Source organism: Bos indicus x Bos taurus, chromosome 3, assembly GCF_003369695.1.
Source record: "Bos indicus x Bos taurus breed Angus x Brahman F1 hybrid chromosome 3, Bos_hybrid_MaternalHap_v2.0, whole genome shotgun sequence".
NCBI classification, from domain to species: domain Eukaryota; kingdom Metazoa; phylum Chordata; class Mammalia; order Artiodactyla; family Bovidae; genus Bos; species Bos indicus x Bos taurus.
This window is the reverse complement of record NC_040078.1, coordinates 54297137-54318339: the sequence shown is the minus strand read 5'-3', so window position 1 is coordinate 54318339 and position 21203 is coordinate 54297137. Positions and strand designations below refer to the sequence as shown.

Genomic DNA, 21203 nt, shown 5'->3' with positions numbered 1-21203 from the left:
AATCCTGAGATACATTCCATTATATTTAAGAATCTAATAGTCACCTTTTTCAACACTAAATGGTCTCTAAGATGTCTTTCAAAGCTATTAACGTGAAGGTTCTAGAGAAATTGTGTCAAACCCATCTTTTTTTTTTTTTTTTTTTAGAATAGCTGTCAGAAATTCCTTATATGGCTGTTGAGTCATTGCTTTGCTCTCAGTGCTTTCAGTTTCACATTACTGTAAATCTGTTAGAGAGGTTCCTTTCCTTCTCTCTGTTTGCTAAAGGAAAGCAGGCAAGACCCAGGATATTGAGCTGGTGAAATAGAAGTCTAACCATCTAGTGAGAGAAAGAGAAATTTGTTACAGAACCATTCCACCTGAGCTGAGAAGAAAACAGGTAAGAACTCTAGCTTTTCCTCAAAGCAGATTCTTCTTCAGTGCTAAAGGAGCCCTGTTTTGAGAGCAGGAGCCCATGGTAAGATTAGTGCAGGGGTGCGAAGGGATCTGTAATGGTTAGTTTTCTAATAAATGATCAGCATCAAGACTGTAGCTCATCCTGATTTGGGACATTGGTCAGATGAGATCCAGGTGTTAGCATGGGCCATCCCATCTCTGGGTCATGACTGTGCTTGTGTGGAGTTAAGCACCAAGGACACAGGGCTAAACTGAGTTTGGAATGAATTAGGATTGTCCTTCTCTTTGCTGATGTTGACTGGGGATAATGATTGTATTACCATTTTCTTTGATACAACTTGCTCAATACTGATTTGACTGCAGCCAAGAGACTGAAAGGGTGGCAGATTTTTTTTTGTTGTTGTTTTTTTGTTTTTCTCATGAGAAGGAAAGAACAGTAAATGAGGTGCAGTGGAAACAGTCACCTGGCACTGTTAAAGACAAGGAGAAAAGCTGAAATCCAGAGTGGAAGATGTAGATTTATGAAGACATCATACTCTTCAGTCCTACCTTTGCACTCTATTTTAAAGTCGACATCTTCCTTTAGAAACAGCACAGGTTCACTAGGTTCAATGTGTTGGTGCCAACTCGAGGATGCCTTACACCTTAGGACAGAATTCAGTCCCACCACTTTATAAAAAGCTTTGTCTTTAAAGAATCTACTCTGGAGCAGTGATAAAGTCACCATTGTTTTTTATTTTGCCCTCTCTGGGCTCTCAAGGAGTTCTGATCTTGCCTCCTGGAAACTCTTCCCCTGACTTCCTCGGCTTGGCACTAGCCCCATTCATCACATACTGTCTGACACCTCTCTCTCTCTTTTCAGTTTCCTGCCCTTGGTTCCCTTCCCACTTCTCTCTCCTTACCCCCACCCTTCTTCATCTTCTTCCCACTTCTACTTCTCCTCTACAAGATGGGAGAAAAGAACAAAACAGAAAACTTAGATTGTATGGCTGGAAATATAGCTATTTTCTTTCAATAACTTTCTTCTCTAGCTCTGTTAATCTCTTCCTGATCTTTTAATCTTTATTTCAATTTTTTCTCCCCTCCTATACACACCTGATTTTTTGCAACATACAGTGTTAGCAATTGTGTAGTTTATTCCCATTTAGTTGGAGGCTAATTTATTGTGATTTAGGTCATACCTGAATGGTCTAGTGGTTTTCCCTACTTTCTTCAATTTAAGCCTGAATTTGGCAATAAGAAGTTCATGATCTTAGCCACAGTCAGCTGCCGGTCTTGTTTCTGCTGACTGTATATAGCTTCTTCAACTTCGGCTGCAAAGAATATAATCAATCTGATTTCGGTGTTGATCATCTGGTGATATCCATGTGTAGAGTCTTCTCTTGTGTTGTTGGAAGAGGGTGTTTGCTATGACCAGTGTGTTCTCTTGGCAAAATGCTATTAGCCTTTTCCTTGCTTCATTTCGTACTCCAAGGCAAAATTTGCCTATTATTTCAGGTGTTTCTTGACTTCCTACTTTTGCATTCCAGTCCCCTATAATGAAAAGGACATCTTTTTTGTGTGTTAGTTCTAGAAGGTCTTGTAGGTCTTCATAGAACCGTTCAACTTCAGCTTCTTCAGCATTACTGGTCGGGGCATAGACTTGGATTACCATGATATTGAATGGTTAGCCTTGGAGATGAACAGAGATCATTCTGTCGTTATTTCAGATTGCATCCAAGTACTGCATTTTGGACTCTTTTGTTTACTATCATGGCTACTTCATTTCTTCTAAGGGACTCTTGCCTACAGTAGTAGATATAATGGTCATCTCATCCCTTGTTTGACCACTTCCAATTTGCCTTGATTCATGGACCTAACATTCCAGGTTCCCATGCAATATTGCTCTTTACAGCATCGGACCTTGGCTTCCATCACCAGTTACATCCACAGCTGGGTATTGTTTTTGCTTTGGCTCTGTCTCTTCATTCTTTCTGGTTATTTTTCCACCAATCTCCAGTAGCATATTGGGTACCCGCTGAGCTGGGGAGTTCGTCTTTCAGTGTCCTATCTTTTTGCCTTTTCATAGTGTTCATGAGGTTCTCAAGGCAAGAATACTGAAGTGGTTTGCCATTCCCTTCTCCAGTGGACCACATTTTGTCAGAACTCTCCACCCTGACGCATCCATCTTGGGTGGCCCTACACGGCAGGGCTTATAGTTTCATTGAGTTAGACAAGGCTATGGTCCATGTGATTAGACTGGTTAGTTTTCTGTGATTGTGGTTTTCATTCTTTCTGCCCTCTGATAGAGAAGGATAAGAGGGCGAGACTGACTGAGGGAGAAACTGGGTCTTGTTCTGATGGGCGGGGCCATGCTCAGTAAATCTTTAATCTTATTTTCTGTTGATGGGTGGACCTGTGTTCCCTCCCTGCTATTTACCTGGAGCCAAACTATGGTGGAGGTAAAGAAGATAATGGTGGCTTCCTTCAAAAGGTCCCATGCATGTACTGCTACACTCAGTGCCCCCAACAATGCAGCAGGCCACCACCAACCCACGCCTCCACCGGAGACTCCTGGACACTCGCAGGCAAGTCTGAGTCAATCGCCGTGGGGTCACTGCTCCCTTCCCCCAGATCCTGGTGCACACAAGGTTCTGTCTGTGCCCTCCGAGAGTCTATTTCCCAGAATAGAGTTCCAAAGACTAGCAAGGAGAGATAAGAAAGCCTTCCTCAGTGATCAGTGCAAAGAAATAGAGGGAAACAATAGAATGGGAAAGACTAGAGATCTCTTCAAGAAAATTAGAGACACCAAGGGGACATTTCATGCAAAGACTGGCTCAATAAAGGATAAAAATGGTATGGACCTAACAGAAGCAGAAGATATTAAGCAGAAGTGGCAAGAATACACAGAAGAACCATACAAAAAAGATCTTCACAACGCAGATGATCACAATTGTGTGATCACTCACTTAGAGCCAGACAGCCTGGAATTCAAAGTCAATTGGGCCTTAGGGAAACATCACTACGAACAAAGCTAGTGGAGGTGATGGAATTCCAGCTGAGCTGTTTCAAATCCTAAGAGATGATGCTGTGAAAGTGCTGCACTCAATATGCCAGCAAATTTGGAAAACTCAGCAGTGGCCACAGGGCTGGAAAAGTCAGTTTTCATTCCAATCCCAAAGAAAGGCAATGCCAAAGAATGCTCAAACTACCGCACAATTGCACTCATCTCACACACTAGTAAAGTGATGCTCAAAATTCTCCAAGCCAGGCTTCAATAATACATGAACTGTGAACTTCCAGATGTTCAAGCTGGTTTTAGAAAAAGCAGAGGAACCAGAGATCAAAATGTCAAAAACCGCTGGATCATCGAAAAAGCAAGAGAGTTCCAGAAAAACATCTATTTCTGCTTTATTGACTATACCAAAGCCTTTGACTGTTTTCACCACAAACTGTGGGAAATTCTTAAAGAAATGGGAATATCAGACCATCTGACCTGCCTCTTTAGAAATCTGTATGCAGGTCAAGAAGCAACAGTTGGAACTGGACATGGAACAACAGACTTGTTCCAAGAGGAAAAGGAGTATGTCAAGGCTGTATATTCCCTCTTTATTTAACTTCTATGCAGAGTACATCATGAGAAACGCTGGGCTGGATGAAGCACAAGCTGGAATGAAGATTGCTGGGAGAAATATCGATAACCTCAGATATGTAGATGACACCACCCTTATGGCAGAAAGTGAAGAAGAACTAAAGAGCCTCTTGATAAAAGTAAAAGAGGAGAGTGAAAAATTTGGCTTAAAGCTCAACATTGAGAAAACTAAGATCATGACATCCGGTCCCATCACTACATGGCAAATTGATGGGGAAACAGTAGAAACAATGGCAGATTTTATTTTGGGGGAGCTCCAAAATCACTGCAGATGGTGACGGCAGCCATGAAATTTAATGCTTACTCCTTGGAAGAAAAGTTATGACCAACCTAGATAACATTAAAAAGCAGAGACATTACTTTGCCAACAAAGGTCCATCTAGTCAAAGCTATGGTTTTTCCTGTAGTCATGTATGGATGTGAAAGTTGGACTCTAAAGAAAGCTGAGTGCCAAAGAATTGATGCTTTTGAACTGTGGTGTTGGAGAAGACTCTGTGGTGTTGGAGAAGACCAGTCCATCCTAAAGGAAATCAGTCCTGAATATTCATTGGAAGGACTGATGTTGAAGCTGAAACTCCAATACTTTGGCTACCTGATATGAAGAACTGACTCATTTGAAAAGACCCTGATGCTGGGAAAAATTGAGGGCAGGAGGAGAAGGGGATGACAGAGGATGAGATGGTTGGATGACATCACCGACTCAATGGACATAAGTTTGAGTAAACTCCGGGAGTTGGTGATGGACAGAGAGGCCTGGTGTGTTGCAGTCCACAGGGTCACAAAGAGTTGGACATGACTGAGTGACTGAACTGAACTGAATTTATTGTGAAGCTAATGAATTTTAAGTTTCCAAGCCCCTTGTTTCTATAAGCCCACAGCAATCTTTTGGAAGAGCTTTAAGCCATGTGTTTCACAAGGTTACAGACTTTTATAAAATTTGCTAAAGTCAGTTCCACTTCTAGGAAAGAAGTGTGAGAAAATCTGTGAATTATTATTTCAGTAGAAATAAGGATAGCTAATGAGAAAATGCATTTCAAATCATTAAAAATTGTTCAGAGACATATATCAATTGATGAATCTTTATTCATGAAATTCTTTATTCATAGTAAGAATTAATGAATAAAAAATAAATATTGACTCTTCACACAAAGTTAGGAAATGCAACAAATCTCTCTGAATCCTATTCTGTTTTACATTTAATGTCTAGTATAAATTCCACCTCAGTGCAGGAGACCACAGTTCGATTCCTGGGCTGGAAAGATCCACTGGAGAAGGGATAGGCTACGCATTCCAGTATTCTTGGGTATACCTGGTGGCTCAGCTGGTGAAGAATCTGCCTGCAATGCAGGAGACCTGGGTTCGATCCCTGGGTTGGGAAGATTCCCTGGAGAAGGGGAAAGCTATGTACTCCAGTAGTCTGGCCTGGAGAATACCATGGATTTTATAGTCCATGGGGTCACAAAAAGAGTCGGACTCAACTGAGCAATTTTCACTTTCATAAGTTTTTAAATGTGAATCCAAATAGAAGATTTCAATGGTAAATTAAATGGAAGATTTTGTTCATGAGGGTGATTGTATGTTGGTAAGTCACTGTCATATCAATATTTTTAATGAGCTACTTTGGTAATATTTCTCCAATTTTCAAAAGGAAACAGATTTAATCTCATATATTTCACTGTTGACATAAATGGCCAAGTTTTTTTGTGATTGGCCAAAAAATCTCCAGATGCACTAGGATCATCTTTCTCTTTGCTGAAGTTAACTGTGTTAACTAGGCACACAGTTATATTGTGGGGATTTTGACATTCCTCCTTCTGAATGCAAAATGACCTGATGAAAACTCTTGATCTGTTTAGACTGGAAATTCTAATTCATCCCATATCTTCCCTTGCAGACAAAGGGACATGGCCTCAGAGATCCACATGCCAGGCCCAGAGTGCCTCATTAAGAATATTAATGGGAGACTGCTGGTTAATCCAGAAGCTCTGAAGATCCTGTCTGCCATCAGGCAGCCTGTTGTGGTGGTGGCTATCGTGGGCCTCTACCGCACAGGCAAGTCCTACCTGATGAACAAGCTGGCCGGGAAGAACAAGGGTGAGTGACGTAGGCAGAGCCCAGCCAAGTCCCTTCTGTCCACCCACACTCCCTGCGTGCAGCACAGTGATGTGAGGAGAGGAAGTGAGAGACCTGGAAGGAATATTGAAAGCTAACTTTCAGTCCACAGTTATGTTCTGATCGTCACTATGACCTGTATCAGATCACAGCTCTTTGCACTTTGTCTTAGTTTCTTTTTCAAAAGCACAATTTTTTCCTTTCCTAGAAAGACAAATGTGGTAATAAAAAATAAGTAATGTATGTAATAATAAACTACAAGACACTTACAAAAATATTCATGTAATGAGAGCATTTCTATTAATCTTTAAGATTTAAAAAATGTTTAAATCTGTATTGGTTGTTCTTATTTCTTTTCTTATTTTTAACTGTTGTTAAGTTATACATGGGCTTCCCCAGTGGCTCAGCAGGTAAAGAATCCACCTGCAATGCAGAGATGCCGGAGACCCGGGTTTGATCCCTGGGTAGGAAAGACTCCTGGAGGAGGGCATGGCAACCCATTCCAGTATTCTTGCTGGGAAAAATCTCATGGTCAGGGGAACCTGGTGGGTTATGGTCCATGGAGTTGCAAAGAGTCAGACACAGCTGAAATGACTGTGCATGCCCTTATGCAGGATACACATACATAAAATTTACCACAAAATTTACCATTGTTAACATTTTTTAAAATTCTGTGATATTAAGTAAATTCACACTGTTGTGTAAACATCACTAACATCCATCTCTGTAAATTTCCCCCAACAGGAATTCTATACCCCAATAAACAAAAATGCCCCAGCCTTTGACAACCACAATTCTATATTATCTATAAATTTGACCAGTCTTGGAATCTCGTGTAAAGAATCATATATTATTTGTCCTTTAGTGATAGGTTTATTTCACTGAGTATGATGTCTTCAAGGTCCAACAATGTTGTAACAGGTATCAAATTCTCTTCCTTTTTAAGCCTGAGTAATTGTATGTGATACCCATTTGCTTATCCAGTCATCCAGTTTATGGACATTTGGACTGTTCCCTCATTTTGGCTACTGTGAATAATGTTACTAAGAACATGGGTGTTCAAATATCTGTTCTGTACCTGGTTTCACTTCTTTTGGGTGTACACCAAGAAATGGAATTGCTGGATCATATGATAATTCTATGCTAAGCTTTTTAAAGAAATCACCATATTATTTTCCACAGAAACTATACCATTTTACATTCCCACCAGAAACACACAATGGTAACATTTGTTATAGCTTTTTTGATAATGGCCATCCTAATGGGTATGAAGTAGTATCTCATTGTGGTTTTTTAAAGTAAAAAATTTTTAATATTATCACATTCATTCAGTGTCAAATTTTCCAACTTCATTATAAATATCAATTAATTTTCAGAATTTACTTAAGCTGTATGCTATGCTTTGTTGCCCTTTTTTTGAAGTACAGTTGATTTACAATATTGTGTTAGTTTTAAGCGTACAGCAAAGTGATTCAGCTATATATGCATATATATTTTTTCAGGTTATTTTCCATTACAGGTTGTTTTAATACATGGTGGTTTTGCTTTGTACTTCCCTAATGACTAGTAATGTTGAGTATCTTTTCATGTGTTCATTGGTCTTTTGAATAATTTCTCAAGAGAAATGTCTGTCAAGTCATTTGCTCATTTGTTAGTTGGGTTGACCTTTAATTTATTTGTGTTAAATTGTATTAAGACTTCTTTATATATTCTGTGTATCAATCCTTTATTAGATTTATGACTAGCAAATATTTCCTCCCAATTTGTGTGTTATCTATTTAACTCTCAATAGTGTCCTTTGATCGGAGAAGGCAATGGCACCCCACTCCAGTACTCTTGCCTGGAAAATCCCATGGACAGAGGAGCCTGGTAGGGGGCAGTCCATGGGGTCAGGAAGAGTCGGACGCGACTGAGCGACTTCACTTTCATTTTTCACTTTCATGCATTGGAGAAGGAAATGTCAACCCACTCCAGTGCTCTTGCCTGGAGAATCCCAGGGACGGGGGAGCCTGGTGGGCTGCCGTCTATGAGGTCGCACAGAATCGGACACAACTGAAGTGACTTAGCAGCAGCAGCAGCAGTAGCAGCAGTGTCCTTTGATACATATGTGTTTTAATTTGGATGAAGTCCAACTTATATATTTTTATTTCTATTTATATTTTTGGTATTATTTCCAAGAAATTTTTGCTAAATGCAATATTGTGAAGTTTTTCTCCTGTATTTTCCTCTACTACCTTCATAGTTTTATTAATAGCTCTTAAGGTCTTTGATCCATTTGGGTTAATTTTTGTAGAAGCAAAGCTTTCTCTCTTTCATTGTTGAATATTATGTTGGCTGTGGTTTTTTTTTTTTTTATATGACTTCTATTATGTTGAGATTTTCCTTAAATTTCTAGTTTGTTGATTGTTTTCCTCATGAAAAGGTTTTGCATTTTTTTAAGTATTTGATATTTTACTTTCCCTGTTTCTCTGATTGTAAGTAAGATTAATACTTGTTGTGGTTTCAGTTCTCCTAAACTTGATTTGTTAACTTGCATCCCAACTTCCAGAACCACTTGATATTAGAATTCCACCCTCTCTTTTCCCCATACCCCTTGCAGGCTTCTCTCTGGGCTCCACAGTGCAGTCTCACACGAAGGGCATCTGGATGTGGTGTGTGCCTCATCCCAAGAAGCCAAACCGTACTCTAGTTCTGCTTGATACTGAGGGTCTGGGGGATGTGGAGAAGGTAAGGAATGAGGTTCCAGTTTGGACTAAGCCCTCATGTCTGAATGTCCTCTACACTTTTAATTTTCCTTTAAATAAGACCTTTGTTTAACCATGTTTCTTCATTTCTGTTTATATGCTATGAAACCAAGTTAGGAACCAGGGGTTAGGAAAATATTCATAAGGCAGAATCCTAGAAGAAGAGCATAGTGGTCAGTAGACAGTATCCTAATGAACAAAAAGCTATAAGCTAAGCCAGTTAACACAGATGCATAAAGGGAGTACAGATAAACTCAAAGTGATGAATTTTATCTTGCAAAGAACTTCAGTTAAGGATTTAGGTTCCAAAGCCCCATACCCTTGGCTTTAACTTTAAAGTCTGTCAGTAACTCAGTGACTTTTGTAAATTATTTGACCTTTTTAACCTCAGCTTTCTGATCTGTAAAACAGGTGTATTAGATCTATATTTGCCTTATAGTATTGTCTGGAATATTTATAAGATAAGAAATGGGAAGTGTTAGTTGAACAACAATATCCTACTGAGATAGAAACAAGTATTAGTACCCTAATATTAAGACAATTTTTCTGTAAAAATAAAGAGAAAAATTAAATTTAAATTACATTTAAGACCTTTGACTGTCCACCCACAATGACTATTTGTTTTGCAATTATCTACCAATGATCATAAGAGGGTCTAATGAGAATCAGGGTAAAACAAAACATATCAGAAAACTATTCAAAGTCATTTTTGCTTGGATTTGGTTTTCTTTGTCACCAGTCTTGAAAGAAAAAAAAAAAAAACTCTAGTTACATGAGCCTCCTTTTACTACTGCTGATCAGGAAAGTGCCATAAGAATGAAACACAATCCTGGTAAAATATGTTCTGATTTTCAGGGTGACAACCAGAATGACTCCTGGATCTTTGCCCTAGCAATACTCTTGAGCAGCACTTTTGTGTACAATAGTATGGGAACTATCAACCAGCAGGCCATGGACCAACTGCAGTATCCTTTTGGGATCCAACCTACATCAAAATCAGAGGGGAGACCAATATTTAAAAAACAGCTGACTACTGTGAATCCTGGTGAAACAAACAGGAGAAATATAAAAAAGAATTCAATGGCAAGGGGAAAATCCTATAACCTACTGAAGAATTGATACTTTGGATACTTGGGTTAAGAACAAAGGAGAAATAAAGGTTTAGTATGTGGAACTAATATAGGATTGGGGAGGGGTTACTGTTCATTCATGCCAGTTTTCCTTATTTGGCTACTCAGCTATGTGACGGAGCTGACAGATAGAATCAGGGCAAAATCCTCACCTGATGTGGATGGGGTTGAGGATTCAGCTGATTTTGTGAGCTTCTTTCCAGACTTTGTATGGACACTGAGGGATTTCTCCCTAGACTTGGAAGCAGATGGACAGTCCATCACAGCAGACGAGTACCTGGAGAATTCACTCAAGCTGAAGAAAGGTAAAGGGGACTTAGAATTGGTAAACAGATGACAACACACTAAAAACTATTGTTCCTTAGTTTTCTGTCAATGGTTGTCTTCTACTTGTAGTTTCTATTTCTTCTCAATGGGTGATTACTAAGAAGTAATGCTTGTTTACTATCTGAATAATAGATTTGGTTTTAGATTATTTTTCTCCCTGTTCTAAGAATAAATTTCTTTTTCTTTCACCTTTCCCTGTGCTGTGATTAGATTGATATCTCCATGCTTAGGGCTTGTGGTGCTGTAATTAGCCAAAGAGTAGGAGTAGAATGGTCATTTATTTGAAGAAAAGAAATGCAAGCAGGAACCATGCACAGTTTAGGGCTGGTAAAGGATTGCTACAGGCAAATATTGTCCAATCTAGCCTGCCAGTTGGTTTTGTAAATAAGATTTTATTGAAATAATGTCATATCCATTTATTTATAGTTTCTCTATGACTGCTTTTAGGCTACAATAGGAGACTTGAGTACTCAGAAAAGAGACCATCTGGCTTGCAAAGTCTATTTACTGTTTGACCCTTTACGGGAAATGTTTGCAAGACCCTACATTAGGCAAATTCCTTTTTACTTCCTCCAGGTACCAGCCCAAAAGATAAAACTTTTAATCTGCCTCGACTCTGTATCCGAAAGTTCTTCCCAAAGAAGAAATGCTTCATCTTTGATCGACCCACTCATAGGAAGAAACTGGGCCAGCTTGAGGAACTGTGTGACGATGAGCTGGACTCCGAATTTGTGCAACAAGCTGTGGTCTTCTGTTCTTACATCTTTAGCGATTCCAAAACTAAAACTCTCTCAGGAGGCATCAAGGTGGATGGACCTCGTGAGTCCTCTTCCCAGTCTTCACTATCACTGTTAAGACTAGAGGATGGTGTGATAACATCCATGTAGCTTCAACTTTGAAAAATGTACATCTACTGATATTATCGTGATAAATTCTAGGTGGCACCAACACTTCTGATAGGTTTTATTAGTCAGACTTCATAGTTGAGAAAAGATACAAAAGGCAAAAATAAAAGCTCTGAGAGCAGACAATTGTCCTAGTAAACTGGACCTGCCCTGTCCAACATGGTTTTCACTAGACAAGTGTTCCTATCTAAATTTAAATGTAGCTAATAAAAAATATAGAAATTTAACATTCTGATCACACAGCCGTGTCTCAAGGGCTCACACCTACATGAGCTTAGTGGCTCCCACCCTGGAGAGCACACACAGAATACTTCCAGCATCACAGAAAGGTCTCCTATAATGCTCTGCTAGAGTAAGCAAAATGGAGGATTCATTTTGATTTGCTCCACAAATATTAATCAAATGTTTCCCATGGACTTACCAGGGCTGATGATACAGACATAAATGAGAGAGATATGGTTTCTGGCCTAACAGTACCTGTGGGTGAAATAAATGTACTCAATAAACACAAAAGGTTCTCAACCATTGATGTATATATACCACCTGAGGATCTTGCCAAAGAGGAGGGTCTAAGTCATTCAAACTGGGTCAGAGGCTGCATTTTTAGCAAGTTTTCAGGTGATGCTGAAAAATAAATGGTTGGTAATAAACAACATTAGAATTAGAATAGAAAGTTTCCTCACTGATGCCTACATTAAACATCATCATTGTTCTCTGTCGTAGGTTTAGAGACCCTGGTGCAGACCTATGTCAATGCCATCAACAGTGGGGATCTGCCCTGCATGGAGAATGCAGTCCTGGCCTTGGCTGAGATCGAGAACTCAGCCGCAGTACAAAAGGCCATTGCCCACTATGACCAGCAGATGGGCCAGAAGCTGCAGCTGCCCACAGAAACCCTCCAGGAACTGCTGGACCTGCACAGGGCCAGTGAAAAAGAGGCCATTGAAGTCTTCATGAAGAGTTCCTTCAAAGACATAGACCAATTATTTCAAAAAGAATTAGCGGTAGTTTTTTTCTCAAGTTTATACATATTAGGCTCTTGGAAAGTAAAGTATTACTAGAAAATGAAATAGGTGCTTATTTTGTGAAAAGCAATTTTTCTAGACAAACATTATTTGTTATCATAAGAGGAACCAATTCTATTATGATATACTTTATTATGAGGCACTGAAACTTTTTTCTTTCATGAATAAACTAATAATCTTCCCTATAATTTCATTACATGCACACAGGGCTTCTAATAATAATAGAATTTTCTAATAATCAGGGCTTCTAATCAAATCACAGACTCATTTTTATCAGACTGATTGGATATTTTGGCCAAAAGCAAAGAATATTTTATTCTTAGTTATCATAAATGGGTTTATATTGAGCTACATTTATTTCACATGCAATCATTTGTCCAGTTGGAAAATTAGGAGTTTTCTCCAAAGGTGAAGCATGTAGCTAGTAATCTCTGCTCCAAAGGTTACCCTCATGGAGAAAGGGACTTCTGTAGAAAGTCAGGATCAGGAGGAAGGATATGATTTTGTTGCATTTCTATGAGTTCTTCTAGTGGTCACAGACTTTTTTTACTTTTATTTTTTTGAAAAGCTTTTCCAGAAATTTGGAGGTCAAGCTAACCTCTTTTAATTCTTCTGTTTATTAATACTTCTTATTTTTTACATTAAAGGCCCAGCTAGATAAAAAGCGAGATGACTTTTGTAACCAGAATCTTAAAGCATCAGAAGATCATTGCTCTGCTTTACTGAAGGATATTTTCAGTCCTCTAGAAGAAGATATGAAACAGGGGATCTATTTGAAACCTGGGGGCTATTGCCTCTTCATTGAGAAGATGCAAGAGCTGAAGAAGAAGTATTTTCAGGAGCCCAGAAAGGGCATACAGGTAACCAAGTTTGATTCTGGGAAGCTACTGATGCCTCCTTGAGGTGACAGTGTGACCACGTGTGTTTTACACAGATGCGCAAGTACAGGACCAACAGCATTCAGGCTCTCATTCTATAAACACGTACAGGGAGCCTGTTACACCAGGTATAAACAATGTGCTCATCCAAGAGCATATACTAAGTTAACAATTGAGTTATAAACTGGATTACCAGATGTATCCAAAATTTCAAATAATGTCACCATTTATCTCTCTGCCTGTGGCTCCCCCCAGCCCTACACTTCCCTCCCTCCCATTCTCCCTCTACCCATTTTATTCAGATCCACTTTCTCCATAATGCTTTCATTCTCCAACAAGTTCACCCCATAAGGGACCACAGCACCAACAGCTCCAAAATCAGAGCCCTCAGTTTACAAGAACAGAGAATCACTATTTACATGTATATCAACCTCTTAAAAAGGATTCTGCTCAGGAGGGCACCTTGCTTGGCCAGTCTGGAGCATGTGCTCAGCCCAGTGACAGAGAATCTGATCACCAGGCACACCAGGGCCAAGAGGAGCAGTTCCTAGAGGGAAAGGTGGAAAACATGAATAAGTGTTTATAGTCATTTCCTACTGCTAACCCTATTTTGCCTGGATCCCAGGCTGAGGAGATTCTTCAGGAATACTTGAAGTCCAAGGAGTCTGTGACTGACGCAATTCTACAGACAGACCAGACGCTCTCAGAGAAGGAAAAGTTGATTGAAGGTGAGGAGCAAGTCAAGAGACTAGACAGCCTCGAAAGCTCTTTAAAGTTCTAACTAATTCAGCTAGGTGAACCGAGGAGCCTTAAACTATAGCAACATGAGAAAAGATGTCTCTTATTTGCTAATATCTTTTCTGAGTAGTGTGTATGCAGCCAGTAGCAACAGTGATAGGGAATTGTACATGGAAGAAAGAAGCAACTTGGTCTCCATATACATTTTTCTTTTTCCTCTTCCTCCTGACAGTGGAACGTGTGAAAGCTGAATCTGCACAGGCTGCAGCAAAAATGCTGGAGGAAATGCAAATAAAGAACCAGCAGATGATGGAACAGAAAGAAAAGAGCTATCAGGAACATGTGAAACAGCTGACTGAGAAGATGGAGAGGGATAGGGCCCTGTTACTGGAAGAGCAAGAGAGAACTCTTGCTCTCAAACTGCAGGTATTTAACTGCAACACCGTGTGGTTCCTGTTATTCTGTTTTCCCTCCACACTCCCTGGTCACAAACGTGGCCCAGCAGTGAACTTGAAGCCCAGAAGAAGGACCTTGCTTGCTTACTTGTACTTTTCAGTCCCTATTTGTCTGCCTGAACTGGCCCCTACAGTGTCTTGTTACTAAAAGATTTTACTTGCAGCTATGTCACACCTAGTCTTTTATCACTGTATCTGTCAATCGTGGTAGCTGTTATCTGCTAGGCATTAAAAAAAAAAAAGGGTCTTATCCATATCAAAGCAAGACCTGTCATGTCCCTAATACTTAGGAGATGAAAGAGAGGTTCAGACAAGACTAAATAACTTTTATAGGGTCACAATGCTTGGGAAGATAGATATCTGAACTGTCTTCACCGCTTAGAGGGATCCATGATTTTTTTTTCCTGTCACAACTGGTATGACCGTTAGCTATAAGAAATCCTGCATAAGCAGAAGGACTCCTTAACTCACACTGCTGTGTCTGTCTGTCACTCCTACTGGTTTCCTATGCCCTACTCCTAGTATGTGTTGAGCTGTGCAGAAATCCAGTATGATCAAGTCTGGGACCCTGATTCCCTCACCTATATTTTGGTCCTCCTGCCACCAAGTTGTGGAAGCTTAGACCAAATTTCCTGATCTAAGATTTAGACAATGTATCAGATTTTGGAAATCCTTCTATTTCTGTGTTATGTGTGTATGTGTGTGTGTTAAAAAAATAAAAATGCATAGATAAGACTCAAAGCCAAACATTTCATTAGGTTGTCCACAAAGGTTGTATACAAATAATGGGAGAAAAAATTAAGACTGCTAATTGAGATTTATCAACATATCAAGATGAACTTATGTCAGGAGATGTAAGTCAAAATCTTTCTTAACTCAAGGAGACTCAGGAAAAGCAATCACAGAGATAGAAGACTTAAGAGAAAGTAAAATGAAAATTAATGATAGAGAAAATTTCAAGAAGAAATTAAACATTTTTGAGTAACATGGAAACTTACATTACCATATGTAAAATAGATAGCCAACGGGAATTTGCTGTATGGCTCAGGAAACTCAAACAGGGGCTCTGTATCAACCTAGAGGGGTGAGACAGGGAGGGAGATGGAAGGGAGTTTCGAAAGGGAGGGGATATATGTATACCTATGGCTGATTCATATTGAGATTTGACAGAAAACAACAAAATTCTGTAAAGCAATTATCCTTCAATAAAAAATAAATAAATGAAAAGTAAAAAAAAAAAAATCCTTGAATGTGGAAACTAGATAGTAGTTAGAGATTTACTTAATGATATACACTATTCAATTTCCATTTGTATCTTTTTAGGAACAGTCCCGACTACTACAGGAAGGATTCCAAGAAGAGAACAGACGACTTCATAAGGAAATACAGAGTCTCCAGAAGAAGATGAATAAACCAAAGAAGGGATGTGTCCTAGGCTAAAGAATTAAAGAATAGAGCTTTCCTGGTCACTCTTATCCAAAGCATTACTCAAGAAGTTTAAAACTAAGAAAAGTGTCACCATACTTGATAATATTTAGGTTTCACATTTTTACTACACTAAAATTTGCAAAGACATGCAGTTCTATAATTGAAGTCATGTGCATCTTCCTCACAATACTGTAAACTGTGTAGTAAGACGCACTTTACCTCTGTGCCAGCACAGGAGGTATCATAAGCTGGTACCACCCAGGAACTTCTTCTTCCAGATGACCACTAGTTAGACAAGTGGATACTGAGCAAAGTCTTAGGTCAAAGTCTTGGGACATAGTTGGTCATGAGTTTGACCAAATGCACAAGAGGTTGAGAAGAACCATTCTAGCTTCTAGTAAAGGCAGTATAAGGTGTCCCATTGTTTCAAGTCTGCATGGTCTGTCAGTAGTGATGTGACTCCTGGATACCTGGAATGGGCAGTGCTTACTGGTGAATCCCAAGCTAAAGCAAATCACCTTGTATAGTGATCTAGAAGGTCTACAGAATTTCCACAGGAAGATGGAAGAAACCATTAGCATGATTGTAACTTGGATCATAAATGAATGGGCTAAAAAAGGAGACTTTCCCTTCTTGTTCATTTCACCAAGATTATAATTTTAATTACTTTAATTAATAACTTTAATGGGACACTTTAGAACTTCAAGTGACACTATACTAAACATAGTAACAGGATGACAATTATACATTGTCTTTGTAGCCATTTATAACTTGCAAAGATGAGCTTGAAATGATGACAGATAACGTGTTAGAAAACTGAGCTAAATTAATTATTAAATTGTTCATTACCCTGAAGTTTAGGCTATTGTTTCCCAATTCTTGAGTCACATCCCTCAAGAGAATATGGGTTGTTTTTGACTTCTTTTGATCAGTAAAATAATACTCTTGGTATTACTTAGGACTTTATCACAACTGTCAAAAGCCCTAGGTAAATGCTTAAAACTTCTTAGAGCAATGAAGAATTATTTCAGTTCGGAAGTTAAAATGTAAAATGTTGAACTTTACATTTCTGATTTTTTATAGTTTTTCACCAAAAAAATATAATGTTTTCATTTATATAGCCATGACTGGCTAATGTTTTTGTAAAGTCTGGGATAGTAATTATTCATGAGTATGTCCTCAACTCTGCCATAAAGCAACCACAGATGATACACAAATGGATGGTATGCCTGTTTTCCAAGAAACTATTGTTTTAAAATACAGCTGGCACTCAGAAGCCATAATTTGCAGACTCTTGCTTTATATAATAGAAACATTCATCAAAGTTTTTCACATCTGCTTTATGTTCCTTGCATTTGTAAGGAATATAGGGATTACATTGCATATGTTAGCATTGTGAAAAAGATTATACAGTGTTTCAAAATATTACATGATGAGAGAAAAGCAGGGAAGCAGCTAATGCCACTGAATCTACATTAATAAACCTGCTTGTTCTGATTGCCTTAGAACCTTTTTTTCCATTGAATCTTCCCTTCGTTTCCCATCAGCATGGAGAATACCTCCTTCCACAGTTAGGCAAGTGCTGATAAGTAGTAGTTTTTTACTCAAACTGCAGCTTCATAGGAGACCACATGAGACTCAAGCATATTAAGTGGAGTATTTATGTAAATTCACCCTGTAGTTCCCACACTGCACTGCAAGAAAGGAGTAAACCAAATACATTTTTATTAGTTAAACTTCATTATAGAAAAGAATAACTCTGCATTCAAAACCTAATAGTGGTTTCTTTGTTAATCATTTAAAAATAAGAAAATTAAAGCTAAACAAAAGTAACTCCCTTTCTAGTTTTGTAGCATGAGTTTCTATACCAGATTATAAGCTATACCATTACATAAACTAAACTCCATAATTGCAGAATTAATGTAACCTCTATTAACCTATACATTTTTATCTGCCTCTAGAAGATCAAGCAGGCATTCATAAGCAGAATTTATGAGAAGACTGAGATGAGAAATCTATATTCCTATTTGCCATCATGCAGCATTTCCTTTTCCTTATTTGTGTCCATGTTAAGAGGAGGCCAATGAAATGGAGAAGGGATAGGCTACCCATTCCAGTATTCTTGAGCTTCCCTGGTGGCTCAGCTGGTAAAAAATCTACCTGCAATGTAGGAGACCTGGGTTTGATCCCTGGGTTGGGAAGATCCCTTGGAGAAGGGAAAGGCTACTCACTCCAGTATTCTGGCCTGGAGAATTCCATGGACTATCCATGGGGTCAGCTTCCATGTTTTGTTATTACATGAGAAGAAATATCATTTAAAATTATATTCTGTTTGAGCCACAGCGAGTGACACAAGAGTAAATAGTGATAAAGTAACAATTTTAAAAATGATTTCCTAAATGATTGGAGGTTAATAGATCTTCATTTAATTGATACAATATTTCTTTATATTCAATAATTTAACTCCAGATAAGATTGCCTAGCATCTTCTTCTATAAAGTTTGTCTATTTGTCACCTGATATTATTTGCCTTGGGACCTAGTGAAAGATGTACAGAGACAATAGTCACATTTTTCTTTTTTGGCGTAAATAACAGAAATTTTTTTTTTCTTACAATTCTAGAGGCTTGAATTCCAAGGTTAAGGTTTTGGCAGAGCTCTTTCCTTGGTTTTAACATCCTGCAGTACAAAGCTTGGTGAAATAAAACAAAGTTGCAGAAGGACCAGTCCTTCCCACACTTTTGAAGCAGTTTCAATTCAGAAATTTGCTGTGATTCTTCAGCTGATAAAAATATGAGCACAAAAATAATGGCCTTATGGGAATAAGATTCATATAGGTTTGTCAAATTCTAAAACAGGATTAGAATAGCCACCATGACCTAACTGTAGGAACAAACACCTAAAATAAAAATGCATTGGCTATTTCTGGGCATGAAAGTACCCAGGATAAAAAAGTCAGAATTCAGATTTACACAAATGTAAGGCAATAAAACTGTCAGGTTGAGTCAGCATAATAAATGCATTGTTGCTTGCAAGTTGGAATGAAAGTTGTATTACCAAACCATACACCCTTTATTTAGTTTCAGTGTACCTGGAACGTGAGATTTGAAGGGAAAACATGGTAACAAAGGCTTTTAATTTGTAGGATAGCTATTTTTGGAGAAAAGAAGCCTTGAGTAAGACCTGGTATTGACATGTTAGAGTTATATATTTATAAGTTTACAAAGTCAGGGTTGGTTTGCATGCCACTTTATGAGAGGCTCCAGCCAGTTCCCTGGTCCTCTTCTCCAAGCTGGTTCTGCCCATGGTGATCCCTTATACACATCTACCCTAACGAGAGGTAAGAATAGCCTTGTCTAACATCACTGATGGTTACTGCTGGGTAACACTTGAGACTCCTGATCATTCTTCCTGTCAGGGGGCCCTGCACAGACTCACTGACATCCCTAGAGAAAAATACAGTGATTTGTAAATGGGTTGAGGTTGAAAAAAAACAAAAACAAAAAAAACACCTTATCCATCTTCCCACGATCCAATCTGGAAAACAGTGTCAACTGATGTGCCCTCTCCATGGGTGATGCATTGGTTTTGGTGTGGAGGGAAAGTGATCCTAATTCTCAGTTCCACTGAGGTAGCACCTAACAAATAATGGGAACTGTTAACCCTGTATAGAACACTGGCTAACAAAGTGAAGTGTGTTAGTCACTCAGTTATGTCCAGCTCTTCGTGACATGATGGACTGTAGCCTGCCAGGCTCCTCTGTTCATGAAATTCTCTAGGCAAGAATATAGGAGTGGGTAAAGCTCAACATTCAGAAAACTAAGATCATGGCATCTGGTCCCATCATTTCATGGGAAATAGATGGGGAAACAGTGGAAATAGTGTCAGACTTTATTTTTGGGGGGCTCCAAAATCACTGCAAATGGTTAATTTGCAGGAAATTAAAAGACGCTTACTCCTTGGAAGAAAAGTTATGACCAACCTAGATAGCATATTGAAAAGCAGAGACATTACTTTGCCAACAAAGGTCTGTCTAGTCAAGGCTATGTATGGTTTTTCCAGTGGTCATGTATGGATGTGCGAGTTGGACTGCAAAGAAAGCTGAGCACTGAAGAATTGATGCTTTTGAACTGTGGTGTTGGAGAAGACTCTTGAGAGTCCCTTGGACTGCAAGGAGATCCAACCAGTCCATTCTAAAGGAGATCAATCCTGGGTGTCCTTTGGAAGGACTGATGCTGAAGCTGAAACTCCAATACTTTGGCTACCTCATGCGAAGAGTTGACTCACTGGAAAAGACTCTGATGCTGGGAGGGATTGGGGGCAGGAGCAGAAGGGGATGACAGAGGTTGAGATGGCTGGACGGCATCACCAACTCGATGGACGTGAGTTTGAGTGAACTCCAGGAGTTGGTGATGGACAGGGAGGCCTGGCATGCTGCAATTCGTGGGGTCGCAAAGAGTCGGACACGACTGAGCGACTGAACTGAACTGAACTGAACTCAGCCAGTCCCTTCTCCAGGGACTCTTTCTGACCTCAGGATCAAACCCAGGTAGGTCTCCTGCTTTGCAGGCAGATTCTTCACTGTCTGAGTCACCAGGGAAGCCCAGATTAAATTAAAGAAAGCATTTTCCTCAGTGTTTATAAATGCAGCAAGTTTCAGAAATGTCCACATCCTGTGTTCCATATTGACCAAGCTTGATACTTATAAGTCTAGATGTATCTATTTCAGGTCTCTTTGATAGTTGTACCAAGAAAATTAGGAAGTGTATAGGCTAAGGCTCTATTCATTTAGGACACAATGAGGCAATCCTATAATCAACATACACAGAAGTCCAGCTCCCTGGGAGATGTTACATGTATACTCTAAAGTCTAACATAACAGAAGATGGTTGACTCATAGATTTAAGGGCTTAAGCAGAATCCAGACAGATTTGAGGCAGTTGGTGAATCATAAGCCATTTGTGTTTTTCTCTGAGATCATGACTTCGCTTACAATTTGGTGTCAGTACTTCATGAAATGCCTTGGCATTATTTATCAAGCATTGCCCAGGTCTGATCTAGACTTACCTTCAGTTTGTGCTTCGGCATTCTTTCCCATTCTCTCAACCTTGAGTCAGGGTCTATTTTCCTTAAAGTTTCCATCTTTTTTTAATTTTTTTAAATGTATTTATTTTTAAATGGAAGATAATTGTTTTACAGTGTTGTGTTGGTTTCTGCCATACATCAGCATGAATCAGCCAAAGGTATACATATGTCCCCTCCCTCTTGAACCTTCCTCTCACTCTATCCTGCCCTTTAGGTTGTCAGAGAGCACTGGGTTTGAGCTCCCTATGTCATACAGCAAATTCCCACTAACTATTTATTTTACATATGGTATTGTGTATGTTTCAATGCTATTTTCTTAATTTGTCCCACCCTGGCTTCCCAGGTGGCAC

The 21203-nt window shown here is 39.0% G+C and overlaps 1 protein-coding gene across 1 annotated transcript; it reads left to right on the top strand.

Moving 5' to 3' along the window:
• Nucleotides 1–212: 212 nt before the first annotated feature.
• LOC113889635 (guanylate-binding protein 1-like) lies at nt 213–17052 on the top strand. Its single transcript, XM_027536602.1, has 11 exons — nt 213–379; nt 5922–6121; nt 8739–8866; nt 9739–9848; nt 10122–10318; nt 10917–11159; nt 11969–12249; nt 12918–13130; nt 13774–13876; nt 14119–14312; nt 15665–17052. The coding sequence occupies exons 2-11, from the start codon at nt 5932–5934 to the stop codon at nt 15779–15781; spliced, it is 1776 nt and encodes a 591-aa protein (XP_027392403.1). The 5' UTR covers nt 213–379; nt 5922–5931; the 3' UTR covers nt 15782–17052.
• The last annotated feature ends 4151 nt before the right edge of the window (nt 17053–21203 follow it).